Here is a 26745-nt window from a genome sequence, read left to right on the forward strand (position 1 = left end):
CCGCTGTTGGACATTGGCTGCCGTAAACTCCTTGGAGTATCTTATTGGACACTCGCTGTCTCAGTCCTGCTTGTTGTACAGTTGGTTAAAAAACACTAGCGGCGGTGGCGCTAAACTTGAATGTAAAACCTCCGACGCCTTTATTTCGTGAAGACACAATCAAAACGAGTGAAGTGCAGACTTGTGTGGTGGAATAATTCACCATTGTATTGTTTACTTGAGTAATGCAATGTGCCATTATTTCACGAATTAGATTTAGGTAAATGTAGATTTATATTGTCAACAAAGCATCCATAAAGTATAACATATATAAGTAATTTAGAGCGTTACATTGTAATAGGCCTAACGTTATACGATATGCTATTTCTAAACTATCAACGTGTAAGCGGCGTTTAAATGCTTTTTCTGGTTACGGGGGAGAGATTTTTATTTTCTTAAAAAAACAGATTTAGACAGGTTATAATCAGATTAAGATTATTTGATAACCGTGTGGTTGAGTAGGATTGAGTTGGGAGTACATTTTGAAAATAACACATGGAATCATCTGGAGGATTTCTTGTCAGCTATCTGTATCATAAATTGCAAACAGAATATAAGTTAATGTGTGGCCTCCAAATCATTCCATAGAAAAATGACATGGTGTGTTGGCCTATATAAAACGTGTATGAGCTCAGTAACCAGTAATTATAGCTGGCGTGTACAATGCATGACCAGTGTACTATTGGAAATGTCATCGTTGGATATTATAGCATTAAATCCAAATACTTCACTAAATATAGTTATTTCCCATCACTGTCAGTATAACAGACATAAATAAAGCATATGGCAATGTTGAATTTTTAATGCAACACCTCCCCTGCTGAGCAGCTCACTGGCCTTTCAGATGTTGTAGGTTTCCATAACTACAGCACCGAGAAACACTCTGCTGGGATCAGCTCTGCCTCTGCTTCGATAAAAACAATACCTAAATGCCAAACTTTCTAATTGTTTTACACAGGGGCACAAATTTAAGATCCACCGCAGTCAGTAATGCTTTTTGAAAAAAACACCAATGAAGTGAAATAAATGGAAATGGAGAGGTTTTCATTATAGGCTACTGAACACAACCATCAACAAGATTCCAAAACAGTGATCACCAATGGCAACCACAGGTAATGTTAAACGGAGCATAGGCTTTGTAGAGATTGAAACTTGAAGGTACCTTATTCCTTTTTATTGTTGTTATAGATGATTTAGAAGGTAGCTTATTACCTTCTTGCAGTTGTATTACATCTGGGTTTACTTTTAAATAATCTTTCCATCTCATTTTGTTCTACAATAAAATCTAAATGATAGACTGGTACATTATATGACATGTGTATTTTTGGAATAATTATTATTTTGTCATGTCTTATTATTTTTCATAATACTTTCATTTTCACTTACAGAATAGTAATTATTCATTCTAATGGTAGATGTTTCCATAGAAGATAAACAGTGGTGGGATCCATATGAAACATCTCATAAAAGACAATTTGTCTACCGGCCAGCTGCAGAGATTCTGGTGTAAATTCTAATTACAGGCTTCTGGTGAAGTTCTAAACAGGCATGAAACATATGTGTGTTTGTTCTCTGTGTGTGTAACGGTATGTATATGTTGATGCGTATGCAGGTGCCCAACGTCCACTTCATTTATAGACTCCTCTTCACAGTCTGGACCTATTGGTTCAACACTGTACAACAAGGACTTTTGCTGGAAGCCACCCTGTAAACCTGAATGCATTCGAACAGGAACAGCCTCAGGGCAGAGGAGAAACAACCCGCATCCCAGTCAGGTTTGTGTTTCGGCTGTGTTCACCTCAGTTTTGCATTTATGACTGAATGCCTTGCTTGACCTCTTGCTGTGTTTTCATAACCTCTTAATCAAGTTGTTTTCTCCACACCAAGTCATTCATGAAGTGGAGGCTGCCTAGGGATGCCGCACGGAGCTCTGAGTACGTCGGCTTCCCATGGAAATGTCCCCCATCTGAGGGGGAGATCCGTAAGGCCCTGACAGCACAGTACAGCTCCATCTACAGATGTGACTACATGAGTATGCCTATATGACAAGTCTGTTGGTTCAGTGTCGGTAGAAGCATGTCAGAACAGCTGAACTCCTGACATTAAGGAGCTTCCAAATCAAACAGTCATACAATTTCTCTCTACAACCTTCTATTTTCCGTTTGTTGTGTAACTTACTTGACAGGACATGATCATCTTATTGATGGAGAAAGAAGACCTGCACCTCGGCACAGCAGGCCTGAAAAGATACTTTCTACTGATACAGAGATGAGGGACAATTATCGCCAGCCAAAGCAAAAGCTTGAACTGCTGGGTAACTCCTCTCTCTACAGCTGCCCACATCCTAACGTGACATGTCGTGGGATAGGTATGGTGAAACATATGTGTTTAATGTAAACACAGTAACACATGCTTGCAATTCACCCAGCTAATGCTTTCTGTCAATTGATTATCCTGTGTGTTGCAGTTCCAACTGTTGTGCAGAGACACACTCAGCAGAAAACATCATATTTGACAAACTACGACCAGTTTTGTGGGAAGAAACTCAGTAATGTCACAAATATGATCAAGTCTCTGCTGCCCCAGGAGCTGCAGCAGTTGCACACAACTTCACCCAAGGAGGGTAAGCAACACCGCTAACAGGTTGCTTACTGATTTAGATTTTTTGACGGATGGGAAATTCATGTTTTGTGTATTTTTGCTTTGAAGAAAAGGAGGCTGTAAAAACAGTCATGAGTATAAATGCTTACCCAAACAACAGGGAGAAAGTGAATGAACTCCCGCCAGTTGTGCTTGATTCCTGCTCACCAAAGTGGATATCAAGTTGGCCAGGACCCCTCTAAGTCTTACTGTTTATGGTAGTTTGATAATCTGTCATTTATTTTCCGTTTTTATGTCATTTTGTGCGTCCACTGGCGTCGATAATAATAACAATATAACATAACACATTGTAAGTAACGGTGTGTCTCTGAATTAATTTTACTTGTCATTTTTTGTGTGGAACTCGTGTGTTGTCATAATTCTAGCCTTTTTTGTAATTGCTGATACACTAAAATAACATAAAGCACAATGATTGAATCTGACACAAAAGGAAATCTTTGCTCAAGATACAAAAAACTCGAAAGTCAAAACACATATTCTGCTTTGTACCCAATTCTTTCAACAACAATGAAAGACAACATTGAGGCCTGTTTTCAAAAAATGTGTATTAGCAATTGAAGGTTAGTAATTTATGCTTTCTTTTTAATTTTAATAAATTCGTTAAATTCTATTTTTGTTCTGATTTTCAAAACCAAATACATCCCTTGGAAATGCGTGTGTGTATTGACTGATTTTAGAAAAATACAGAAAAAATATATTATATCATGTTTTTATCAGTGTCCTGTACTGGTCTTGTGTGTTGTTTTTGCTCAATATTCATTAACTTCACTCTAATTTAGTTTCTGAACAAAAATCGGACCCAGACTAAATCATTAGACCAGTACACATGTATAAAGGTTTTAGATTGAACACAACAATGTGGAACTGGATCAAACACAACAGATTGTATGACTCCTGGGTTTGCCATATGGTGACACAAATTTGTTTCTATTAATTATTGAATAGATTTGAAGTGTTTCAATTTTGCAAAGGATCTGAGGTGTTCTGCTCCTGGTGTGTGCGGCTGCATGAATTGTGTGTAGTGTCTTGATAAAACAAGCCCATTTTAAAAAATGGTGCCAAAGCAATCGAGGAGGGGGAAAAAGAGTTTGATGTTTCATCGCTCCCGTAATCTGCTATCTGATGTTATGCCTGTTTGCAGCTCGATAACAAGACAGAATATAAACGTGTTGCATGTGTTCTTCCTCCACAGAATATCACAAGCATTTTTTGATTCTTCTGTTTTGCATTGTGAAACACTGTTTACAAATCTTTCCAAAAGGAATATTATTTTTTTGTCTTCATTTATTCACTCCCATGGTAGTTGCAATGAAAATGTAAAAATGTGTCAGCATTAATAAGGGCAGCTGAATGATTACAGTGAAAACCAAACAAAATATACTTAGTGTGTTGATGTATCAAGGCTGGAAGTGTAGGTTCTCGTCTTTACTTTTGCAGTCTCAGTTGACACTCTTGGTGTCTTGGTTACCATGGGGCCACCTGCTCTGCTCAGGTGTAATGTTAGAGTGAGTGTCAGGTAGACTAGTGTGAGATCTGTCTGGTTAACATCTGTTTGGAGGTCTGACTGAGGAAATGTGCAGCACGCTATAGTCTGCTTTTTACATTACGTCCATCTTCAAGATACACCCTTTAACAAGGATGCCATTGGGGAAAAAGGTCCGCTCTTCTTCTGCTTCAGGAAGATTAGAAACCCAACATGTGATCAGGTAATCTGCTCTGCTGTTTCTCTCCTGACCGCCTTTGAAAATCACATATCTTTGTTGGCTTTTGTTCCTATTTAGTACAAATCAGATCTTAATATGAAGAGTTGTAATGTCTGAGTAAGGGTTAATGGGACCAAAAGCTGAGGCCTTGTCATGTTCAGAAAATGTTTGCTGTTGTCATGGTGCTTGAGTTGCCCTCTATGTCAGCACTGAGCAGTTACATTGTAATGCACACAGTCTGCTCACCTGGCACCTACGATCACTTTCCATACTATTAAATAGTTTTAGGAGTATGAGCACCTGCACTTAAGTACAAATCAAGTAAAGATACAACAATTACCTTCTGAAATGCTTCTACACTCAAAAAAACGATTCAAGGCCTTCTTAGAGGTGACACATTTAAATATTGTTTGATACATTTAAATAAATCAATTACAAAACGAAGATATTTATATTGAATGGGTGTAACACAAAATGTAGGAATACTTTCATTTATTAGATTTATTTAGGTTACACTCACAAAAACGATTCAAGCCCTTCTTCGAGCTGACACATTTAAATATTGTTTGAAACATTTAAATAAATCAATTACAAAAATAGATATTTATATTTAATCGGTGTAACACAAAATGTATGAATACTTTCATTTATTAGATTTATTTAGGTTAGATGGTGTGCATATCAACTCAAAATAAATGTGTTTCATTGGGGACTACCCTTTGCGCATGCGCCAGCTGAAAATCTTGTTTGCATGAGGTGAACACACTTTCAGAGCTGCACGGTGGTGCTGTGGCTAGCACTGTTGCCTCGCAGCCAGAGGGTCGTGGGTTCAATTCCCAGTCGGGGTGTTCCTTCTGTGTGGAGTTTGCATATTTTGTTAGTTAGTTAGTTTATATTTTGAGTTGGACAAACACAAATTAATTTAATTTAATGAATATCGTTATTTTATTTCAGATGTATTTGATACAAATGAGTTGGACTAACTGAATTACATTTTATTGCACTGATGTGCTAAATTTGAGTTGGAGTTGCATATAATTATTGGATGGAAAACCTGCCAACAATTTAATTGAGTTCATCCAATGAGTCATTTCTTTGAGTGTAATGAGTTTCAGAGCAATATTTCTACACTGAAGCAATGTACCATATAGTGCATGCATTTACTCAAAACTATATCTCAAATCCTCCAGCATCCTCTCTGAGTTGGGGAGTACAGGGAGCAGGGCGACAGGACCAGGTTTTTGGGGTGAGACAGTCGAGGATAGCTTCTCAGCACCAAGACAAAGGGGTGTCAGCGAGGAACGACCAGAGCAGCCTGAATGGTTGGTCAGAGAGCTGCTGAGACAGAAGGGCCGAAGACACTCGGTCACACTGGGAGATGAGGCTGGACTCATGAGACGACAACACCACAGCATTGACTCAACTCGCAGACTATGCAGCCCCGAGGTACCGTTCTCAAAACATCTCAATCAAAGTGAAATTAGATTCGTAAATGGGCTCAATGAGCATCTGAAAAGAAAATCGATATTATTTCAGTGCCATGATAGATGGCATTATCTAACTACTTTGTTAAACCTTCTGCGTAGAGCCTCAAGGTGTCACTATAGTATCACCGTTTACAGACTCTTTCTGGCGTGCTGAAACTCAACCTTAGCAGAAGCATATCTCACTCAACAAGGCGAGCATGAGAATGCATGTAAGGTAGTGCCAAAAGGGCCCTTTTAAACCAAGCTGATTGACAGCATAATCTGTCCCGGAGCCAGGGACGGCCATGTTTCAGGCCAAAGTGAAACAAACATAGTTGCCGAGCCAACGACTTAAAAGGAGCCAAGCAGATTCAAGTTCAAGCTTTCAAGCTGACAGGAGTGATGAACTGATGTAGAAGTTGCAGTTGTCAGTCATACTCTCTTGCTTAATGTAATGAGCAATGCGCCGTGACAGATTAGACGGAATAGGCTCAGGAGCTCAAAGTTATACAGCCGGAATGGAAAGCAGTTGAGGTTGTGTGAACACTTTCAGCACTTGCATCACGCTGACGGATAAAAACAATTATCTCTGCAATTCAGGAGATACGGCGGGGAAACCTCCACTTTAGTTACATCCTTGAGGAATTAGACTTTTTATCCCCGTTATTTATTAAAGAGATATGAAAGTGTGTCATGGATCAAGGACCCGTTGCAAATTGAATAGAGGCCATTAATTGAAGAGAGACCATTAACACAGGGCCTGTCATCTGGCCTTGTGCAAGCATCTCAGAGCCGGTGATGGCTTGTGGTGGCCTTTACGGGCAGTCATTTATATTCAGAAGTAGAGCCCTAATCACGTGAGTTGATGATAATTACACTGTGTTAATATCTCCTCTCTAGCACTCAGACTTCATGAACTGTCTGGTGAGTGAATTGAAGAAAAAAGAGAGGAAGGCGTATGTTTGCCAATTAATTCTATTCCTGGAATGATTGTGCGTTGTGCTTTTTCCTCGGAACATTCCTAATGAACCTTCATCATTAATTGGCCCATTTTGTCATACAATTTGACCATGTTTCCTCTCCAATAAGATTGATGAGACAATATCACTTGGCAACCTCCAGGAATTGAAACTAGCATTTGAGGTACTGTATAAACTGCATATTTTAAATACACACTGTCAGTCTGGTGATTCATTTCTCTGAGTTTTGACTGGATTTTCTCTTGTAAAGGAATTAGAAATGGGCGGCTTGACGTCCATTGATGCAAATAATTTTGGACATATAGTGAAGAAGTGTCTGGGTTTGCCTAAGACAGTAAGAAAGTGTGACATTTCTCTTTATATCTTACTCTCTCTCTCAGATTCTCTCATTTCTGTGTTCTCTTTGTCTCACATCTTCAAAATTGAAGACAAGCCTTTGCAAGTACAATACCTAATTAATTCACAATATGTCTCTCTGTTCTTTATAATGTTGTGCATTGAATTTCACAGAGCAATGAGCAAATTCAAGGGTTATTTAAGAAAATTGATTATTCCAGCCAAGGAAGGATTTCATGGGTGAGATGATGATTATTTATATTTGTTTCTTATGGTGCATGCCGCGTTATTATTTTGGAGAGTTGCCTCATTTATGATACTTCTCATGCATTAAAAATCCAGGCATTTGCAATAAAAGTTAGGCAACTATGAAATGTGACAGGGTTATTTTAGTGACTGTAATTCAGTTTGGATTACAGGAGCAAGTGTAACAGTAACAGCTGAACACAAGAGGATATCAGCTTTTCTAATGTCTAGTTCACTGTTCAATAACACAAGGTACAAAGTGTATTGATTCCGGAGTAATAAGTTGCTATTGACTATTGACTTAATAATCATGTCAGTGTTATTTTCTTCAGCTGGAAAATAGTTAATTGAGACAGGCTGTTGTCCTGGTTTGTTCATTTTAAAGAAGTGATTAGAAGATATTTCTGGTGTAACACTGGAGCATGGATTTATTTTTTAGTCTAAGAGCCAAAAAACAAATTTTACAATTGTATTCAGAAACATGAGTGTAATTACTCCTGGCAATGGGGGAGACACGTCCGCCTCACTTCAATGGAATATTAAATATGACTGTGGGTCAGTGGTTAGCAGGTCTGTTTTTTAATCAGGGGGTTGGCGATTCAATCCCTGCCCTAGTCGATGTGTTGAGCAAGACACTTAACCCTGAATTTCTTCCTGAAGCTGTGTCTACGGTGTAACAATGTAACAAGATTGCTAAATGTAATGTAAAGTAGAAAAGACAGTCGAGAAGAACCGTTCTCTATTTAGTGAAGAGGTACAATGTTTATCTATCACAAATCAACAACAAATAATTGTGACTTTAACCCTCCTGTTACCTTAGGGTCAATTTGACCCCATTCAATGTTTAACCCTCCTGTTACCTTATTTTACCCTTGGGGTCAATTTGACCCCAGCAATTAAAACCTCCAGAAAATTATTAGAATTAATATTGTTTTCCAAGTTTAAGTGTGAGGTACTTTTTGTTTGTTTGTTGACTACCTAAATAGCCATTTAAATATATAAAAAATTTGATATTTCTTATATGTTTGACAGTGAAAAACAGCCTGGGGTCAAATTGACCCGAAAGAACACCGACATTAAACATTGAATGGGGTCAAATTGACCCTAAGGTAACAGGAGGGTTAAGTGAGGTTTGTGTGTCAATCATGACAACAATGTAATAACCATCAGCATGCGGGCGAGACAGCTTGACCCTAACACCAGCTTATGTGATCCAGGGGGAGTTCTGCACACACATGCTGCAGAGACACAAGGCCAAGCAGGACACTGCAAGACGCAGAAAGCAGGTGGCGTTCACCCTGCCGGCCACCACGAAGGCGTTGTGTCACGGCATCCCCATCGTCAACATCCACTCCACCCGTGATGGCACCATCGTATCGGTGCGAGAGGACGGGGTGGTTTGCTGCTGGAGCCCTGAACCCAAACCACTCAAGACCAAACATATCTTTGTATGTTTCAACTTTTTTTTACATTTATCTGAACACTTTAGGGATATGTCTGGTGTCATCCCATCGTTTGATATTGTCAACAACAATGATTTTTCAATCGTGTTTCGACACCAATAATGCGGGGGATGACGTAGGTGTGTTGGCCAACTAGAGGCACTCTTTTTGAAGCGTGACTTCAAACAGTAGTTGTGAAAAGCTTAAGATGGGCGCGATGCCATTTTGTAGTTTATGTTACAGTCGTAGAACCAACACAACTTTTTTTTTAACATGTCATTTTCTTAATTTCATACAGAGTGAAGGACCTGCAAACAGGAAGTCAAAGTGGGCGAGTGATTTTACTCTGATGACAGAGTTCAACAAGCTGATGATCGGAACAGGGTAAGTTTAAATGCAATGACTTAAAGGACACATTATTTATTGAGTATGCATACTACTCTAACTGCAGGTTCCAGACTATTTTAGCTTTGTTTATTGTGCGTGTCTTTGTTACCCTGCAGGGACAGAGAGATCCAACTCTATGAGCTTTCCACCCTGGAGCCTTATTGCCAGATCAATGCACTAGACACAGTGCCTTTGACATTAGACTATAGGTGAGCAACAAAACTGCACGTTAACATTTCTTCCAAATGTCGCAATAGGTCACCATCATGTTTTGTTTTTTGTTGCTTCATAGCTACACTGGCGCTGATACATGTTGTATCCTGTATGGAGACACAGACGTAGGTCCTTTTGTTAAAACCTGATCCCATTCTAAAACCAAAAAATGTGAATTATCTATCACTTTGATTACTGAAATACTGGCAGAGGTCCATTTTGCTGTTTTGTGTTTCAGGGATGTGTGAATATCATTTTAATATCCTCTGTTGGAGATACCCTCAGGTAATTGTGCTTTTCTAAAGACTCACTACACACATTCAATCTTCTTTCCTTTAACGTTGTCGAGAGACATTGTACACGCTGGCTGAATGGTCTTCACTTGTCATGCGCAGGATGCAGCGCTGGTACATTTTAATGTACAAGGCCATTCTAGGCAGGTCACACATGCATATATTAGGGATGCATGGATCCAACTTTTTCAGCCCTGATACGGATATCGATAACTGGGCTTTGTGTATCTGCTGATGCCAAGTGCCGATCAGATATCAGTGTTATGTTGTATGCACCACTGTGTGGAAGTGAATGGGATTATTACCTTCGCATTGAAAATGCGGAAAGGTTATGTTTTGATCGCCGTGTATTTATTTATTTATTTATTTATTTGTATGTGTGTTATTCGCAGAACTCAAAAAGTATTGAACCGAATCGCATGGAATTTGGTGGGATGATTGGTTATTATCCGGGGACCAGTTGATTATATTTTGGGATCAATTGGGTCAAAGGTCAAGGTCAAAGGTCATGAACAGGTCAAATCTTCTTGAATGGCATGACATTTGGTGGGATGATTGGTTATTATCCGGGGACCATTTGATTAGATTTTGGGATCAATCGGGTCAAAGGTCAAGGTCATGGAAAGGTCAACATTATTTTTTTTACCATAGCACGATACATTTTTGTCCAATTGGCATGCAACTAATGCCAAAATGTTCATAATTCAATGCCCAATCTTGTGATATGCAAAGGTATGCGCTCTACCGAGTGCCCATTCTAGTTCTTTAATGTGAAAGGCAAGATCAAGCTTGACTTAGACATTACTCGCCTAACTTTGTAAAACTAAATACATAGATATAAATGTGCCAGATTATTATTTTTTAAATATTGGTATCCAGTACCAGATCAGCCCATTGCCACTGATGCACGATCCAGCTATTTGAGTCAGAATCAGACCAATATCCTATATCAGTATCGGTGCATCTCTTGCACATATGATGATTGATGTCATTGGAGTTGATCTTGTTTATGATAGGTTCAATTAAAAACATTTTGGTTAATCTTCATACAGACTGTTATTCAGTATTATTCAAACAGTAAAGGACACCATGCTAATGTGTGGTAACCACATTATGAAGGTATTACTAGAATATGTATACAGTATAGACTACCTGGAACATTCTGCCACATACTCAAAGTGATTAGACTCTTTTCCTGTGTAGCAGGGTGAACAAAATAAATATAGCTAAGGACACGTCAACTGCCAATTAGATGTGCACTTTCTTGTTTTCCTCTCAGATCATATTCTTGACAGGTTAAAATAAATGTCAATAAAAAACTATTTTTTTCTTGTGAGTTTCCAGATACTTTTGCAGCTGTTGTTTGGGTGTTTTCCTGAGCAGAATAATTTGTGCTGATAAGAAACACATGTGAGACTCTCTGTTGAATGAAGTGACCAATTGAAGCCATGGCATGGTTTTACCTACTCTACTTTTAATTGGATGTGTAGTTACCAATACTGCAAGTAAAAAGAAACAGTCAAGACTGTAATTTTGAAAAGGGCCATGGTCTATTTCTTTAAATTTTCATTCTCATTTATGATTCAAATCAAATGTCCTGGTTCTTCTAACAGAATGCAATTTTTCATATTTTCATTATCGTATAGTAATCTCTTCATTATTTCACAAACATCTGAAATATTCATTATCATATCACGGATAGGAAGGGCAGTATGAGGAAATATGTTTCATCTTCAATCACAAAAAGGACTAAAATATCTGGTTTCCATATCAGTAATATGAATAATATGAAAAATCTGATTCAGATTTATAGTTGAGGAAAAAAATATATATATTTTGAAACTTTAACCCTTGTGTTGCCTTAGGGTCATTTTGACCCAAATCAATATTACACCCTCCCCCCGCCTTTGGGTCATTTTGACCCGATTCAATGTTTCACCCTCCTGTTACCTTTATATTTACTAACATATTTTACCCTTTGGGTTCAATTTGACGCCAGCAATTAAAACCTCCAGAAAATTATTAGAATTAATATTGTTTTCCAAGTTTAAGTGTGAGGCACTTTATGTTTGTTTGTTGACTACCGAAAGAACACCGACATTAAACATTGAATGGGGTCAAATTAATCCTAAAGCGGGGGGAGGGTGTAAAAAAATTCCTCGTTTGTGTAAACATTCCTGGCAATAAAACTGATTCTGATTCTGATTCTGATTCTGATATTGATTCGGGTCAAAATGACCCTAAGGCAACACAAGGGTTAAAAAAGTAGCGGAGAATTATAACTTTGTTTCCTATCTCTTTGCCGACAATCAAATAAATAATATGCATGATATGTGCGTGAGGCAGTGTCTTTGAAATATGTGACCTGTTTCAGGCCTGCTTGTATCTTTCAATTTAACTTTTCTTTGATAGATTATGGAATAAATTACCAAAGATTGAAAATATGCCCAACATAGCGATCGACAATGCAGTGCTATCTCCCAATGTGACATTTGTCAGATGGAAGGTTCATCACGACTGGGTGACACAGGTAACATGTCTCCTTTCCATCTGTGTGTACACATCCCTGATGAAGGAGTTCAGCTCACTGACCATTTCCAATATCTGCACAAGCTGTGTAACAATACATGTTACCTGCATTATGAGCAGATAACCCTGAAATAGACTGAGCAACTAACTCTTCTCTCTAACTTTAGGCAAAATATTTTCATGGTTTTCAAGCTGTCGTCTCCTCATCGAATGAAGAGTCTTCTTCCCTCGTTATAGGTAACTCTCCTTTTTGGGGCTTTTGTTTATAATATGTTCAACAGCATCAGGACAATACCCAAAAATCCGAGACGTTCATAATTGTGACCAGATAGGAAATGACAAAGGCTGATGATATAAAGTATCAAGTCCTTTCACTATATGGAGTGCAGCCATTAAACTTGGTGTTGAACATGAAGCCGCCTGGGAGGAGAGTGTAAGTGAGGGATGACTCATGATGATGACTCGTCTCTCTCCAATTCACCAATCAATGCCAGGATGTGTGTGTGTGTCGTGTGTGCGTGGTCGGCTATGTCCACTTGCCAGCTTGCTCATTTGTTCCGACAATGGCCTCCCCTTGACCCAGAAAGCATATTTGATCTGTGCTCACACGTGGGCCTTGTAATACAATCTTATTTGTCTTCTCGAGGCTGTGTGCTGCCTTTAACAGACGTTGAGCAGCAGTTGAGTGAGATCAGAGAGGCCTGCTATGAAGGTAAAACCAAGAAGGTCCAACTGAGCTGGATTCCACAGCTCCGGGCGTCATGTGACCAGACAGTGTTCAACATCTACAAAGGTGTCAAGACCTTTGACCTGTGTCAGAAGCACAGCTTGCTGGTCACTGGAGGCATGGACAGACTCGTACGAATGTGGAACCCACATTTCTCTGGGTGAGGAGACAGAATTCAGAGGTATTTCTTTGAGAAAATGAACATTAAATTAAACAGCCACCTCCTCTGGGTTATGTCTTTGTTGTTAGGAAACCAACCAGTATTTTGAAAGGCCACTCTGCTCCCATCGTCTACCTGCACATCTCGTCAGAGGACAGTCAGATCTTCTCCGTCTCCAGAGACAACACAGTGAAAGTAATTTTGTTGTTGTGTTTTACGGTCTGATGATCCAAAGGAATACAGCTTCACTCGTGTATTTGCATTAATCACTTTGGACATTTCATCAGCAGTGGTGGAAAGTAGCCAATTACATTTAATAGTACTGTACTTCAACTTTAATTTAGAGGGAGAATATTGTACTTTTTACTTAATTACCTTCGCATTGAAAATGCGGAAGGTAATGTTTTGATCGCCGTGTATTTATTTATTTATTTGTATGCGTGTTACTCGCATAACACAAAAAGTATTAAACCGAATCGCATTAAATTTGGTGGGATGATTGGTTATTATCCGGGGACCATTTGATTAGATTTTGGGATCAATCGGGTCAAAGGTCAAGGTCATGAAAAGGTCAACATCTTCTTTTTACGGTCAATTTTTATCCAATTGGCATGCAACTAATGCCAAAATGTTCATAATTCAATGCCCAATCTTGTGATATGCGAAGGTATGCGCTCTACCGAGTGCCATTTTAGTTACATTTATTTTGATACTTTTAAGATTAAGGTTGTACAGTCAAACGTATAATCAGTTTATGAAACAGACTAAACTATACAGCAGCAAACCAATGTGTACATTAGCTGCATCTTAATGTTTAAGTGCTGCTTGAGTACATTAATAATAACGATCCTGCAGTATGATATAACACTTACAGGAGCCATTCTGCTTGATAAGTATATCATATAGTATTTTGATAATTTAGAGAGCAAAGTATTGCTCGTTCTTCTGTACTACTTAAATGGACATTTGAAATGCTGGCCCTATGTTGTGTAGTATTGCTTTTACTTTGTTTATATGAATTGTTCTTCCATCGCTGTTCACCTTTTCCCATTTCAGATCTGGGATATTGAAGATCAATATTGCCTGTTTACAGCAGACCCCAGCGCCAGCGGGATTCACGGCGACATGTCTGCATGCTCGTACTCCTCTGCTATGAAAAGCTTTTACATTGCGGCAGACTGTATGGCTGTGCTCTCCCTGAAGATAAGGTTGGCTGTCATGCCTTTGTGCTTTGTTCATCATATAAAACAATAAATTATGAAAATATGTTAACGCTTGTAAGGATGATAATTTGTAGAAATCTATGAAATAAGATAGCTGATGTTTTTGAAGGATTAAACATCTCATTTTCATTTTAAGATTTTTTTTTTCTTCAGCAATGACTGTAGCACCTTAATGTTCATCCTCCTTATATTACCTTCGCATTGAGAATGCGGAAGGTAATGTTTTGATCGCCGTGTATTTGTAAGCGTGCGTGCGTGTTATTCGCATAAGTCAAAAAGTATTAAACCGAATTGCATGAAATCTGGTGGGATAATTGGTTATTATCCGGGAACCATTTGATTAGATTTTGGGATCGATCGGGTCAAAGGTCAAGGTCATGAAAGAGGTCAACATCTTCTTGAATCGCATGAAATTTGGTGGGATGATTGGTTATTATCCGGGGACCATTTGATTAGATTTTGGGATCGATCGGGTCAAAGGTCAAGGTCATGAAAAGGTCAAAATCTTATTTTTACCATAGCACGGTCAATTTATATCTAATTGGCATGCAACTAATGCCAAAATGTTCATAATTCAATGCCCAATCTTGTGATATGCGAAGGTATGCGCTCTACCGAGTGCCCGTTCTAGTTCATTCTGTTATCTTTTGCCTCTGTAAGGCCACGTCTTCACAGCCGGCGGACTGTTTCTCACGATGAGACCGTAATGTGCTGCGGCTACAGTGAGGAGTTCCGTCAAGTCGTCAGCTGCACTGAGGGATCTGTAAGTAAATCAGTACATCAAAGTTAATCAGGTCTGTTTTTAACATGATCATATTTATTTGAAATATATTATCTGTGAAATTAACTCAAAGTGGTACTTGATTTAGGTAAAAGTCTGGGATTTTGACACGGGGCGTCAGGTCTTTGAGTTTGGTGGCACCAGTGATCTGTCTGCCACTACATGCTTGAACTTTGACCCCAAAGGGAGGAGGTACAGCACACAAAGCAGCTTGTGAGATGTTTCATTTGTCATAAAAACACTTCATCCCACAACATGTTCTTGTGTTTGCAGACTCATAACAGGGGGAAGAGATGGTTGTTTAAAGATCTGGAACTTCAACAATGGCCAGTGCCTGAAGACACTAAAGAAGGGTAAGTACTGTACATTTTCAATACTACTTCAGACCAAAAAAGCAAGAAAGAGAAACAGAAATACAATAGTATCCCGTTATTGTGAAAAATCCCCTCCAACCTTTCTTGTAGAGGGTGAATGTCACGAAGTGTGCGACTGCATCTTTTTGCAAGTCCAGAGGAATTTGTGAGTATTGATGTGATATTTGGCACGTGTGGCTCATATGAATTGTAATCCATGTTGAGCTTGTGTGATTTTACGTTTGAAGCTATGTGATGTCTGTCGGCCGGGACCGGAAGATAGACATTTACCCAGTGAGTAACACATGAATTCTAGATATTATTTGTCAGTTGTGTTTCAGAAATCCCAGTCCAATTATCTTTCCAATTCTTTCATCTCTCCATCGTATTGCATCAATTTGCATTTGTTTACATTGACATCACGATTCTGAAATAGCAGGAAACAAAGCAAAGACTGATAGATCATGCCACTTGTATTGCCTGTTTTCAATTTCATCATAACAAGCGTGTTTTGTTGCATGGCGGATGACACTTCTCGTTATTTTCTGGTTAATAAGAATCTTTATGTGCGAATTGGATGTTCTCCCAGTTACTTTTATGATATCAATATAACAAAGTTTTGATTAAAATTCCCCGTTTGCTGACTGTGCATCTGCATTTTGCCAGGACACACCCGAGGACCTTCATCATGTCCAGAGGCCACAGCCTTCGTGGCAAGATGATCTGGTGAGTGATTAAACGAAAATTGTCTTGACAATGACATTTAGAAAAGATGTTTCGGCAGAATAGATGACAGAAACATTGGATGGACCATCCATTACTCTTCCATTTCTTTTGTTGAAAGTGACAAAAGAACAAATTGTGTATTTTTGTTGTGAACTGAATGCTTGATCAAAAACACATGAAGCAAGTGCCAAAAGCATGCAAGCTAATCATCAAGTTTGCTCCAGTTTATATTTATTCATAAAAACAATTTGAGAAAATCTGTCATAATGTGCTTAAGAAAAACATTGAGGTATTTAAGTACTTCACTTGAGTATTAACATTTAATGTAATTTTATTATTGTACGTTTTTCTTCATTGCATTGATTTGACAGCCATCGTTACAATAAATCAGATTATGATTTTAAATAAAAAACATAAAATATAATGCATATATATTTAAATAGCCAGTACTATATAAAAAGGATACAGCTCCACTTTACCCTTAAAATGCTGTAGTAGGGCTGCTTGGCCACACACACACACACACACACACACACACACACACACACACACACACACACACACACACACACACACACACACACACACACACCTACACACACACACACACACACACTTTTCAGCTGACTGGCTGGAAAGTGCACAGAGTTCAAAGCCTCCCTGATCTCTACCCTATGTGAAGCATCACCTGCAGATTTCTCTTTTCTAATGCAGAAAGTTACCCCATCTCCTGCATCTCACTTTGGTTCTTCCTCATTCCTTATTTCCATTTCTCTCAGCTTTGAGAACTTATATGACATATTTCGAAATGTTTTAGTCTCTTGCCACCCCTCTGCATCCACTTATTGATAAAGTGAATGATATAGTATTAAAGTGTTCTCTCAAGCACATCATTGGTGATGTGTCCTCACGCCACACAGCTTATCTTTGTGTCTCAGTGCCAGTGCAGCCAAGCTTTCATCTGTCAGTATCGTGGTCGTTTTTGACAGGCTGCTGAGTGCCTGAGCTCTCACTGAAATGTAAGAATACCTTTATCACTGACTCAGTTCAGAACTAAAGGTGTGCACCAAATGCCCCATGCACTACTGCCAGCGTCTTGTAGGGTTACCTCAATATTTTATACCCTGTGTGTGTTTGTAGATACAATTGTGTTGTTATTATGTATCCCAAAAGCAATATTGTATCTCAAGAAAAATCACAATGCAGATGAGTGTTCCCCTTAATAGTGTTCATAATCAAGCAAATATTTGTCATAATATTTTACTAAATTCATTTTGTTTTACATTTCTACAATTCTAAACATTTGATAACCGTTAATTCTACTGAAATCCAACTTTAACCTCAGGTAAAATCATCAACTACAATAATTAGGCATCATGCTCTCAAAGATGTGTATTCAGTCCCCCCAAAATATCACAAAACTGATTCCAGTTCCTTTGTCTGATGTTACCTGGATAAAGTGGTCTGATTACCATTGACAATAGGGCAAAGTACTCTCTCTCTATGAGCTGTGTGGGAGTATACATTGATTCTCACTCATGCTGTGAGCCATAATAGAAGTTGATGCTGATTCCCCTTCCATCTCTTTTATCATGGCTGATGGTCACACTCACCCCCAAAGAGGCTCATTAACTAAGCCGAGAACACAGATGTCAAATAGTTCAGTTCACTTGTGTTTAATAAGGGCTTAAATCATGTAAAGTATCTAGCCATCTCGTCCTTGTCCGTCCGAGTGACGTCACAAGAATTTGTCTTTGACTTTGACGGGGTTAGACGTTCCTGCGCTGGTGAAGCGTCCATCTCTTCACACTGGGATTGACCGCTCCTCTTCAGGAAGTGGACCAGACATGCGGTTTGAGAGGCTCGATGATCCCGGAAAAAAGATTTCCGGGGGAGAGTTGTTGACAGGATAATAGATACCTGAATTCTTCATTTTAAAGAATTGAAAACAGATGTCAAACGGTTGAATTCTTAATTTTAGATGAAGAATTCAACCGTTTGACATCTGTGTTCTCGGCTGGTTGAATTATTAACAGAGCCGAAAGAATCCATTACAGAGGCCAGTAAGAGAGGGACCCTTTTGACTATCTACAGTGACTTCTTTTGAAATAGTTTTTCATCAATGGCCTGCAAGAGGAAGATCAATGGGTTGTCTACATACATTGGTCTTTTCCCCTTTTCCATTGAGCCTGGGGTTCACTGACTTGTTCTGTTCCTCCAGATGGTCAGTGTTGTGCTGCATTTCATGGCCCAGTTCAGCAAACCATTTAGCTTGGCCTAAAAATATAATATACAGTTAGTCAGTCCCTATAAGTAAAAATGTGCCACATGCTTTTTCTGATTTCTGTACAGTTTCTTGTTGGCAGTATCACTCCAAGCAAAATATTCCCATTGAGGTCAGAGCAAGATAGTAAGAAGCACATAAAGCAGAAGATGAATTGCTCTGTATCAATGTGAACGACAGTGGCAGGAGTAACTGCCAAGGCTAAAGCCACAGGTAGCGAGGTACAGGAGCTCAAACGCAGAGGAATCGAGAGGACTCAATGTAGATGAACAAAAAACACTTTACTGAAGCCAAAAGGGTAACAAAAAACACAACAAAGTCCAAAAAGGGGCAGGCAGAGAATCGGGGTTCAGGGCAGGCAGGCAGGATCAGGTACGCAAGACAGGACGACGAAAAAAACAAACAATCCAGCAAAAGACAAGGGAAAGAGTGGCACAATATTTAGGGTGGGAACAGGTGTACGACATGAGACATTAACGAGACGAGAGTGGCTGAGGGCAGGTGCAGGGAATGACACAATCAAGGAGACAGAGGAGACACAGAGACAGAGTACACACAGAACAGAACCTTACAGTGACGTTTGGTTGGCTCGCTGAGGGGTTTGACATCAAGCGTCTGAGTTAATTAACCAGGCAGACATCGTGAAACAAAATGAAGCTTGTATGAAGGGGAATTTCCGACAATCACACTCTTAAGTCTGTAATGTGAAAGAAAGAAAATAAGCTTTTTTTCCGCCCGGAACATTCCCAAGGACAATTATTTTTCATAAGACCATAAGTTCCAAATCAGGCTTTATCTTTTAGAAATCTTTTAGAATACTCTGTAGTATTGAAGTATTAAGTATATAAGTTGACAGTACTCACTAAGTGTTTTACATATTTCTTAAGCATATATTGTGTAAAAGAAAATATATATATTCAATTAACTTAATGTATGTTATTCTTCAAATACATTCAAATGTCTCTGAACTGAAAAATATTTGGTTCTTTACCGAATATTTTTTCTATTTAATTTAATAACAACTTTCCTTGCCAATGTAAGAAATAATCTTTGAAGGGATGAATCTGTCAAATGTTAGAGACCAATGGGAATGCCTGAATTTATGAACTTTTAATCCTGCAGTTATTTCAAGACACTCAAACTGTGTCTTTCCTCAGAAAAATGGCCATAAGGAGGACATCCTGTGTGTGGCGCAGTGTCCCCCATCACTCGTAGCCACCAGCAGCTATGATGGAGAGATTATAGTGTGGAACGTGGTTTTAGGACGTATACAGTGTCGGTTTGTCAGTCCCTTGCTCGCTGAAAACCAGAATGTGGAAGGTGATTTTGGATATATTCAATAAAAATTCTGACGTGATGAGAACATTGCATTCATCTAATGCTTTTCCTTGTAACACAGGGCTGGATACAAGTGTTCCAAGCATCATTTTCATTAAGAACTCCAAGTTACAGCACCTTTTCTCGGCGATAGCACTGCTATCTTCTGGAGCCATGGGTCAGTGTTATGAACATGCACTCATTACCGCGCATGATGGAATTTCGCAACCTTACATTAGACCATTAATTACTGTGTGCATCTTTGCTTTTAAAGGCTGTGTAAATCTCTGGAACGTACTCAGTGGAGCAAAATGTGTCGGCAGCTTCAAAGCTGTAAGATATTACACTCAACAGCATTTCTCTTTTTCTTCTTCATTCTTCAGAATTGCTGATTATTCAGTAAGATAATTTGTGGTGCACTGTTTTCGATGCTTGGTTTTAGTTTTCTGAACAACCAGCAGATATCTTCCTTGCAGATGCATAATAAGATAAGATAAGATAAGATAAGATAAGATATTCCTTTATTAGTCCCTCAGTGGGGAAATTACAGGATCACAGTAGTATAGCTCACTGATAAAACGAATAATAAAATAGAAACAAGTAATATAATAAGCATTAAAAAAGAAAACATCAGTAGAATATAATAAGCATTAAAAACAGTAGAATATATGTACAGACTGAATAAAAAGTATATATATATATATAAACAAAGTATATAAACAAAAAGTACTTCAGCATATTGCACATGTTGTTGCACCAGGTAGTGGTAGAGTGATAAAGTGATAAACTGCTGAGTGACCAAGTTCAGTTTGGTTGTGAAGTGGCCTACCGGGAGCTCAGCCGGTTGTGTAGCCTAACCGCAGCGGGAATGTGACCTGATATATATTGGACGGTGGAGGAACATAGAGGCATAAAGAAAAAAGAAAACACGTGCCTATGAAAGCAGAAATTGTGTTTTGAGGCGATTAAACATAAAGTCTTTTATAATAGACACAAAATAAGTTGCTATCATAACCCACTTGGACAACTGCTCTTATCAATTAAGGCATTTTTGTGTTGTTCATGATTAGTTTACAAAATCACTCTTCAAATTGTTGCAAGACACATTTGGTTTGATATTATATATCAGATTATTTTAAGAGGACTTTTATCTGGGCGAATGTATATCTGCAGGGACGAGAAAAGTTAGTCACCAAATAATGGACATGAAGAGATGGGATGTCAGTGCTATGACTGAAAAGTAATCCTAACCATTGTATTCTTTCTTATTTTAATGTTGTAGTCTCGATTACAACAAAAGATTACAAAACTGGCTAAAGCGGACAAAGACACGTTGCTGTACGCTGCTGACCGAATTGGTTACATCTACGTATACAATATAGACAAGTTTGCCCTTGGGCAAAAGTCACCTAGAGGTCAGCTGCATTTTTTTTCTTGCAATTGCCTTTGATAACACATCTAATTAAAATGTGAAGAGAAACTGTCCATCAGAACTTGCAACATCACATTTGTAAGAGCGTTGCTGTTTCTATTTTTCACTTTCACTCAGCTGAAAACTTCTGGCGTGCCCACACCAGCAGAATTACTGGGTATGTAAAATACACAACATGTTCGGTCAAAAAAATGATCTTTTCTTAAGTGTCTTAAAGTGTCAAACAGCATTTAGACATTGCCTTTTTTCATTAACTTTTAGCTGCTTATTAACTTGATAGTCCCCGTGGGTACAGTCATTCTCAGTCTGGGGTGTCACTGGCAGCAGGAGCTGCACTGCTTCCTCCTGCTGCAGTAGACAAACAACGTATAGAAGGAACTGTGTGTGGGAAGGTCTTGAACAGACGATCAGTATCGGTGAGAAGCGGCCCGGGCTGCATCTGCCATGAGCTGAACCAACAGAGTGGATGATTTAGGGTCTTCTGCCAGAAATGCCTTCTCTCATTTCATCTCATGTCTCTTTATTGTTTTCCAGTCTGCAGATTGTTGACAATGATCAAGTGGTGCTTACCTCGTCCATTGACTACACAGTGCGCCTTTGGAGTGCACATGGAGAATTCATAGGTGGGTGTTCTTCTGCATCTGTCAATCCCCACGAGACATTATTAATGTCTATGTAAACACCATTACTCATGGTGCAGTGGAATGTTCATTTCAATCTGACGGTACTTGCTGGATTAACCCAATGGGGTGCAAACTAGCTGTTGGGTCCTTTTGCCTTCCACTCACTCTTGTGTATGTGCCCCGTCAACTTTAAGTACCCTGTCAGATGGTAGATGGACCTGTAATTGTATAGCACTTTTCTATTCTTCCAACCGCTTTGTGCTTTAACACTACATGACATCATTCACCCATTCACATCCATCTATACCCATTTATTATATCGGGATTAAGTGTGTTGCGCAAGGACAAATCGACGTGGCTCGCGAAGCCGGGGATCGAACCGCCGATCCTCTGATTGAAGGACGACCCTGCTCTCCACTGCACCAAGTATTGTGCACACAGCAAATTACAAGGCAGTTTAATTAGTTTGTGCCTAGAGCTGGTGTACTCCAACCCTACAATGCTATCTGGCACCAGGTGTACAGTGTGTCAGTTATATTTTGATGAATTAGTTTAAACATACACAGTAATAACCTCACAACTAAACATATTAAAACTATATTTTGATTCAGGTCCAACATTGGGGACATAACATTGTAAAAAAACAAATGTACTATACATTTAAATAATAACCATGAACCAATTGGCACACAGTATACCTGGGGATTTTTAGAGATAGTGTTTGTGTTAAGCTAACTGGTTGTTAGCTGTAGCTTCATAATTATGTCATATTGAATGCCCAACCTACACAGAGTGGTATTAATCTTATCAGCTGACTCTCATAACGTATTTCCTAAAGTGTAAAACTATTCCTCCACCGACCTCATTGATAGTCCAGTCTTGACGCAAACACACTACAACTCTCAATGAATCTCTGCTGTGTTTCTCTCAATGCTATTAAACAGCCACGTGAAGAGTGTGATCCACCGACCGAGACACGGGATCCATAGCTTCTCCAAGAAAACTGGGCAGAAGAAGATGCATTTAAATTGTTGCATCACATTATTTGTACGATATTTCTAATGATCAGGGTTATTTTTCAACAAGTCAACAAGCATGACGTTCAGCTTTTCCCACTGACAGAAAAAAGACAGGAAATTGGAAATGAAATTAACATCTAACCTGCTATTTTGAAATACTATTTTTAAGAAATAGTTACCTGCGAGGAAATGTCATTAGGAATAATTTGGCATGTATTTTTTTTACACTTTAGAAATAGAGGAACTGTTTCTGTCCTGTGGCTTTGTAAGAAGTGTTCTGCACAGTAGGGCGCTGCAGAGCACAAATTATTTCAAAAGGATTCAGACGTTATGACATTTTAAAAAGCCACAGTTTTGACGCCATCACATCCCTTCAGCACCCTGCCGCACAGTTTGGAAAAACACTGAAATGGAAAACTTTGTCGACAGGGACCTTTGGGCAGTCTGAGAGCTGGGGCGTCCACATCTCTTCTTCTTGGAAACATCCTGCGGTCCCCTATGAGGTCCTGATTGACCCTCTGAGTATGCCTGATCAGGACATTCTGAATGCAAACACACGTCTTTCTGCTGCCATCCATCCTGACAAGCCTGGGGCTCGTAGAGGCGAAGCACAGGTGAGCTGCATTAATTTAACAATGATTTCGCTGTGTAAGCTTGAACTATGTGTTTCTCCCTCCAACAAACGCTGAGCTGAATTGTGCCTGCTTCTCTGAATAATTGCAGTCAGAGACACACAGTAAACTGAGACTTCCCCCAACATCCATCAGTGATGCAGACATTGAGGGAGATAAAAATCACATTGTACCCAGAGGAACATAAGACCGGGTGAGTTATTGTCATTACAAAGACGACTGTACGCATGCTATGTAAGTCTACACAATGACAGCTTCATATTAAGGGTGATCGCGTCTTCTTTTGTATTTCAGGCTGTCATGAAACTGTCAGGAACACTAAAAAGCTATCGATCCACTGGTCTCTGAAAGGCTTTGATGCTGCGGAGCCACGGACATCGACGTAAGACTTGACCTAGCAACTGAAAACTATTGATCACAGTTTGGAAACAGAATCCTTAAATATTATACAAACATTCTTTTAAAATGGAAATAGTGAGGAGGGCTTTAGGTAATTATTACAATGACTCATGTGAAGTAAAATAATGGATGAACTTAATGTGTGAAAAGATATGGATTGCGAAATGAAGAAGCTATGAACAAAGTGGAAAGTTAATGAAGAACACAAAAAGTCAAAGACAAAGTGCCTTGACCTTAACTTCAGGCTGTCACAAATGTCCAGGTCACAGTCATTTGTTAAAGTCATATTTTAAAAAAGGGTTTGAAAACCATTACTGTTAGACTAGCACTAATAACTTTGACTTTTATGACTTCAGACTGTGAGGAAGAGCATATTTATTTCTCAATATGCCTTAAGAAGACCAATTCAGAGAATGTTTTCAGTGAGAAATCTCTGAAAAACCACTGCACGCCCAACCAAACCTCAGACAGACAAAACTAGCGGCAAGTGAACATTGCGTTGTAGAGCATTTAGTAGCCCAAAAAGCCTGATTTATTTCCCTCAGGAGTTGGTGGGGACCAAAACAGAGTAAAAAGGTCAGTGCATATTGTACTTTTATTCATCAGGTGGACAAAAACATGGAATTGTTTGTGAAAATGTTTCACCAAAGAGGTGATACTATTCATGTGTTTACATCTTGTTTCAGTTACCTCTACCGCCATAATAATACCTGTTCTTGCAGATTGGAAAAAGTGTTTTCCCGAACTACTGGCTGGGATCAATTGATTTTTACGTTAATGAGCCAGTTGTGCAAACCTGATTCTAAAAATGCTGGAAAAATAAATTATATATTACATCCTTTCATATTTCATCCTTTCTTTTAAACATTTCTTGATCTTTGAGATAAGATGTACTACTGCATTAAAGGCATTATCTAGGGTCTTGAAAAACTGCCCAGCATGAATTGTATTATTAATAAAAGCCGGCATACTTTCAAATTTGTCATGTTGCAGTTTATGCATGATAAAAACATGACAATATATGTATTGCCCATGTTGCAGTTGTTTTCTACCTGCTTTCCTTTTTCAAGAAGTGAGAGATCGATCTGAAGCTGGAGTTGGCCATGCTAAACACCGCTCGTCTGCAGTGCAACAGGGACAGAGAATATCATAATAAATAATCAGTATGGATACTAAGTAGTAGTGGCAGTCATCTTTTACATCATGTGAGTCTTTTAGCTGTGCATTGTAGGTTGAGCGTGAGCCATGTGAGTGCAGACACACACGTGTTTATGCAAGCAAAATGAGGAAATTAGAAGTATTGTACAGTGTTTGCATAGTCCATCAAGTAAATTGTCACTATGGTATTCAGATTTAGTTGGGACACTATTTATAGAAATAATACCCACAGAAAACCTGCAATTTATCATATCTTTCACACACTCACACCTAAATCTTCCCCTTTTTTTAAACTTAAAGTATGAGGCTGTGCAATTGAATGTTAACAAACAATATTTTCAAGAGTTAGCTGGAGGAGGTCATACACACCACATTTCTTTTAATTACAGCAAATATAATAATAATTCTATAACATAATTACCCACAGATTCAAGCTAGTTATTATTCAAGGTTGCCCAGCGCCTATAGCAGGAGGGTGGAAGTGGAGGATATAAATATTTCAGGAGGGAAATATTGTAATTATAGGTCACCGCTGTCCACAAATCCATGTGTTTTAGTGTGATGTTGAAACCTATAATATCTTGGTAATTACAATGACAATCACACAGTTTTCTGCATATTATAATTTGTAAGGACATGTGCACCTACAGACACAAGGCTTTTGTTGACAAGCACGTATAGCCGCTTCAGAGATAGTGTACTGCGGAAACTATTCTTCTTTTGCCTGAAGTGCTGAAACAGAAAATCGGTCCGTGTTTCTGTAAAATCAAAAAAACATCACTGCCACATTTACTGTCACATGAGAAAACATTCTTAGTGACACTGCCTTGATTTTCTAGTTTCTCGCTGTGGGAGACACTTGTTCATAGTCCCATATCTGGACTGTTCTGTCAAAGTGCTATTAAATAAATGCACTTTCACAGCATGTCGGGAAGGCGTTTTCTACAACAGAAAACTATTTATAAAGCTGTGAAAGTGGAATGCCAGTTTGAAAAGATTCGGCATGTATGGGGCTCAGAACATGTTCTATATAATGTATATAGTATATATTACATATATTCAAATAGACAATGTTTTATTTGTATCATAGATTATAATGAAATCCAATTGATTATAATGCACATGCATTAATGGTCCTTTTCTGTAATTTTAAAGTGAAATCAAGCCACGACTTTGGTCAGTGCTGAGACATTTCTCTCATTTCTACCAGATTATTAAGGTCTCAACTTCTTTACAGCCTTCAGAAAACCAATTTCCTCCAAATGCTGTATTTCATCACTGAGCAGATCTAGGAAAGAGACATAACTGAATGTTTATCCTCAATCTCCATGCCTTTGCAGAACATCTTTGCACACTCCTGAAACAGGAAACGCACAGGGGTAACTAAATATGGTTTCAGTTAAACTCAGGTGTACCAGAAGGCTTGCATGCTAAATAGCCCAGGAACACCTAAAAGCAACGTGGCCATCATTAACGTAATTTAATGCATTTATTGAACACATGTTTGACATGTAACTCAGTAACTATGCATATTTCAGGCCTAGTTCATGTGCACACATAATTTAATTATGGTGCTGAATTATGCCTCTACTTGTTTTGAATATTATGCAGGAATA

At 38.7% G+C, this 26745-nt stretch overlaps 2 protein-coding genes across 4 annotated transcripts; both read left to right on the forward strand.

The window, feature by feature from the left end:
- The first annotated feature begins 131 nt into the window (after nt 1-131).
- On the forward strand, nt 132-3355 carry LOC130210860 (testis-expressed protein 26-like). Of its 3 annotated transcripts, XM_056441356.1 has the most exons (7): nt 132-1151; nt 1467-1545; nt 1652-1814; nt 1927-2071; nt 2225-2407; nt 2507-2662; nt 2749-3355. In XM_056441356.1, the coding sequence occupies exons 1-7, from the start codon at nt 1139-1141 to the stop codon at nt 2880-2882; spliced, it is 873 nt and encodes a 290-aa protein (XP_056297331.1). In that variant the 5' UTR covers nt 132-1138; the 3' UTR covers nt 2883-3355. The 3 variants fall into 3 exon arrangements, with proteins under 3 accessions (XP_056297331.1, XP_056297330.1, XP_056297332.1); XM_056441355.1 differs by having other exon boundaries at nt 132-1545; XM_056441357.1 differs by having other exon boundaries at nt 132-1545; nt 1927-2020.
- Nucleotides 3356-4169: 814 nt separating this feature from the next.
- On the forward strand, nt 4170-24812 carry wdr95 (WD40 repeat domain 95). The gene is made up of 28 exons (XM_056441274.1): nt 4170-4216; nt 5594-5849; nt 6770-6793; nt 8649-8879; nt 9172-9257; nt 9377-9469; nt 9553-9598; nt 9712-9758; nt 12179-12296; nt 12463-12532; nt 12942-13182; nt 13272-13377; nt 14239-14390; nt 15066-15180; nt 15275-15378; nt 15460-15539; nt 15651-15705; nt 15788-15833; nt 16206-16265; nt 19707-19869; nt 19949-20044; nt 20141-20199; nt 21149-21281; nt 21416-21455; nt 21833-21921; nt 23370-23554; nt 23664-23765; nt 23867-24812. Exons 1-27 carry the CDS (start codon nt 4170-4172, stop codon nt 23757-23759), a joined length of 2838 nt encoding a protein of 945 aa, XP_056297249.1. The 3' UTR covers nt 23760-23765; nt 23867-24812.
- Nucleotides 24813-26745: the final 1933 nt, after the last annotated feature.

This window comes from Pseudoliparis swirei, chromosome 20, assembly GCF_029220125.1.
Source record: "Pseudoliparis swirei isolate HS2019 ecotype Mariana Trench chromosome 20, NWPU_hadal_v1, whole genome shotgun sequence".
Classification (NCBI taxonomy): domain Eukaryota; kingdom Metazoa; phylum Chordata; class Actinopteri; order Perciformes; family Liparidae; genus Pseudoliparis; species Pseudoliparis swirei.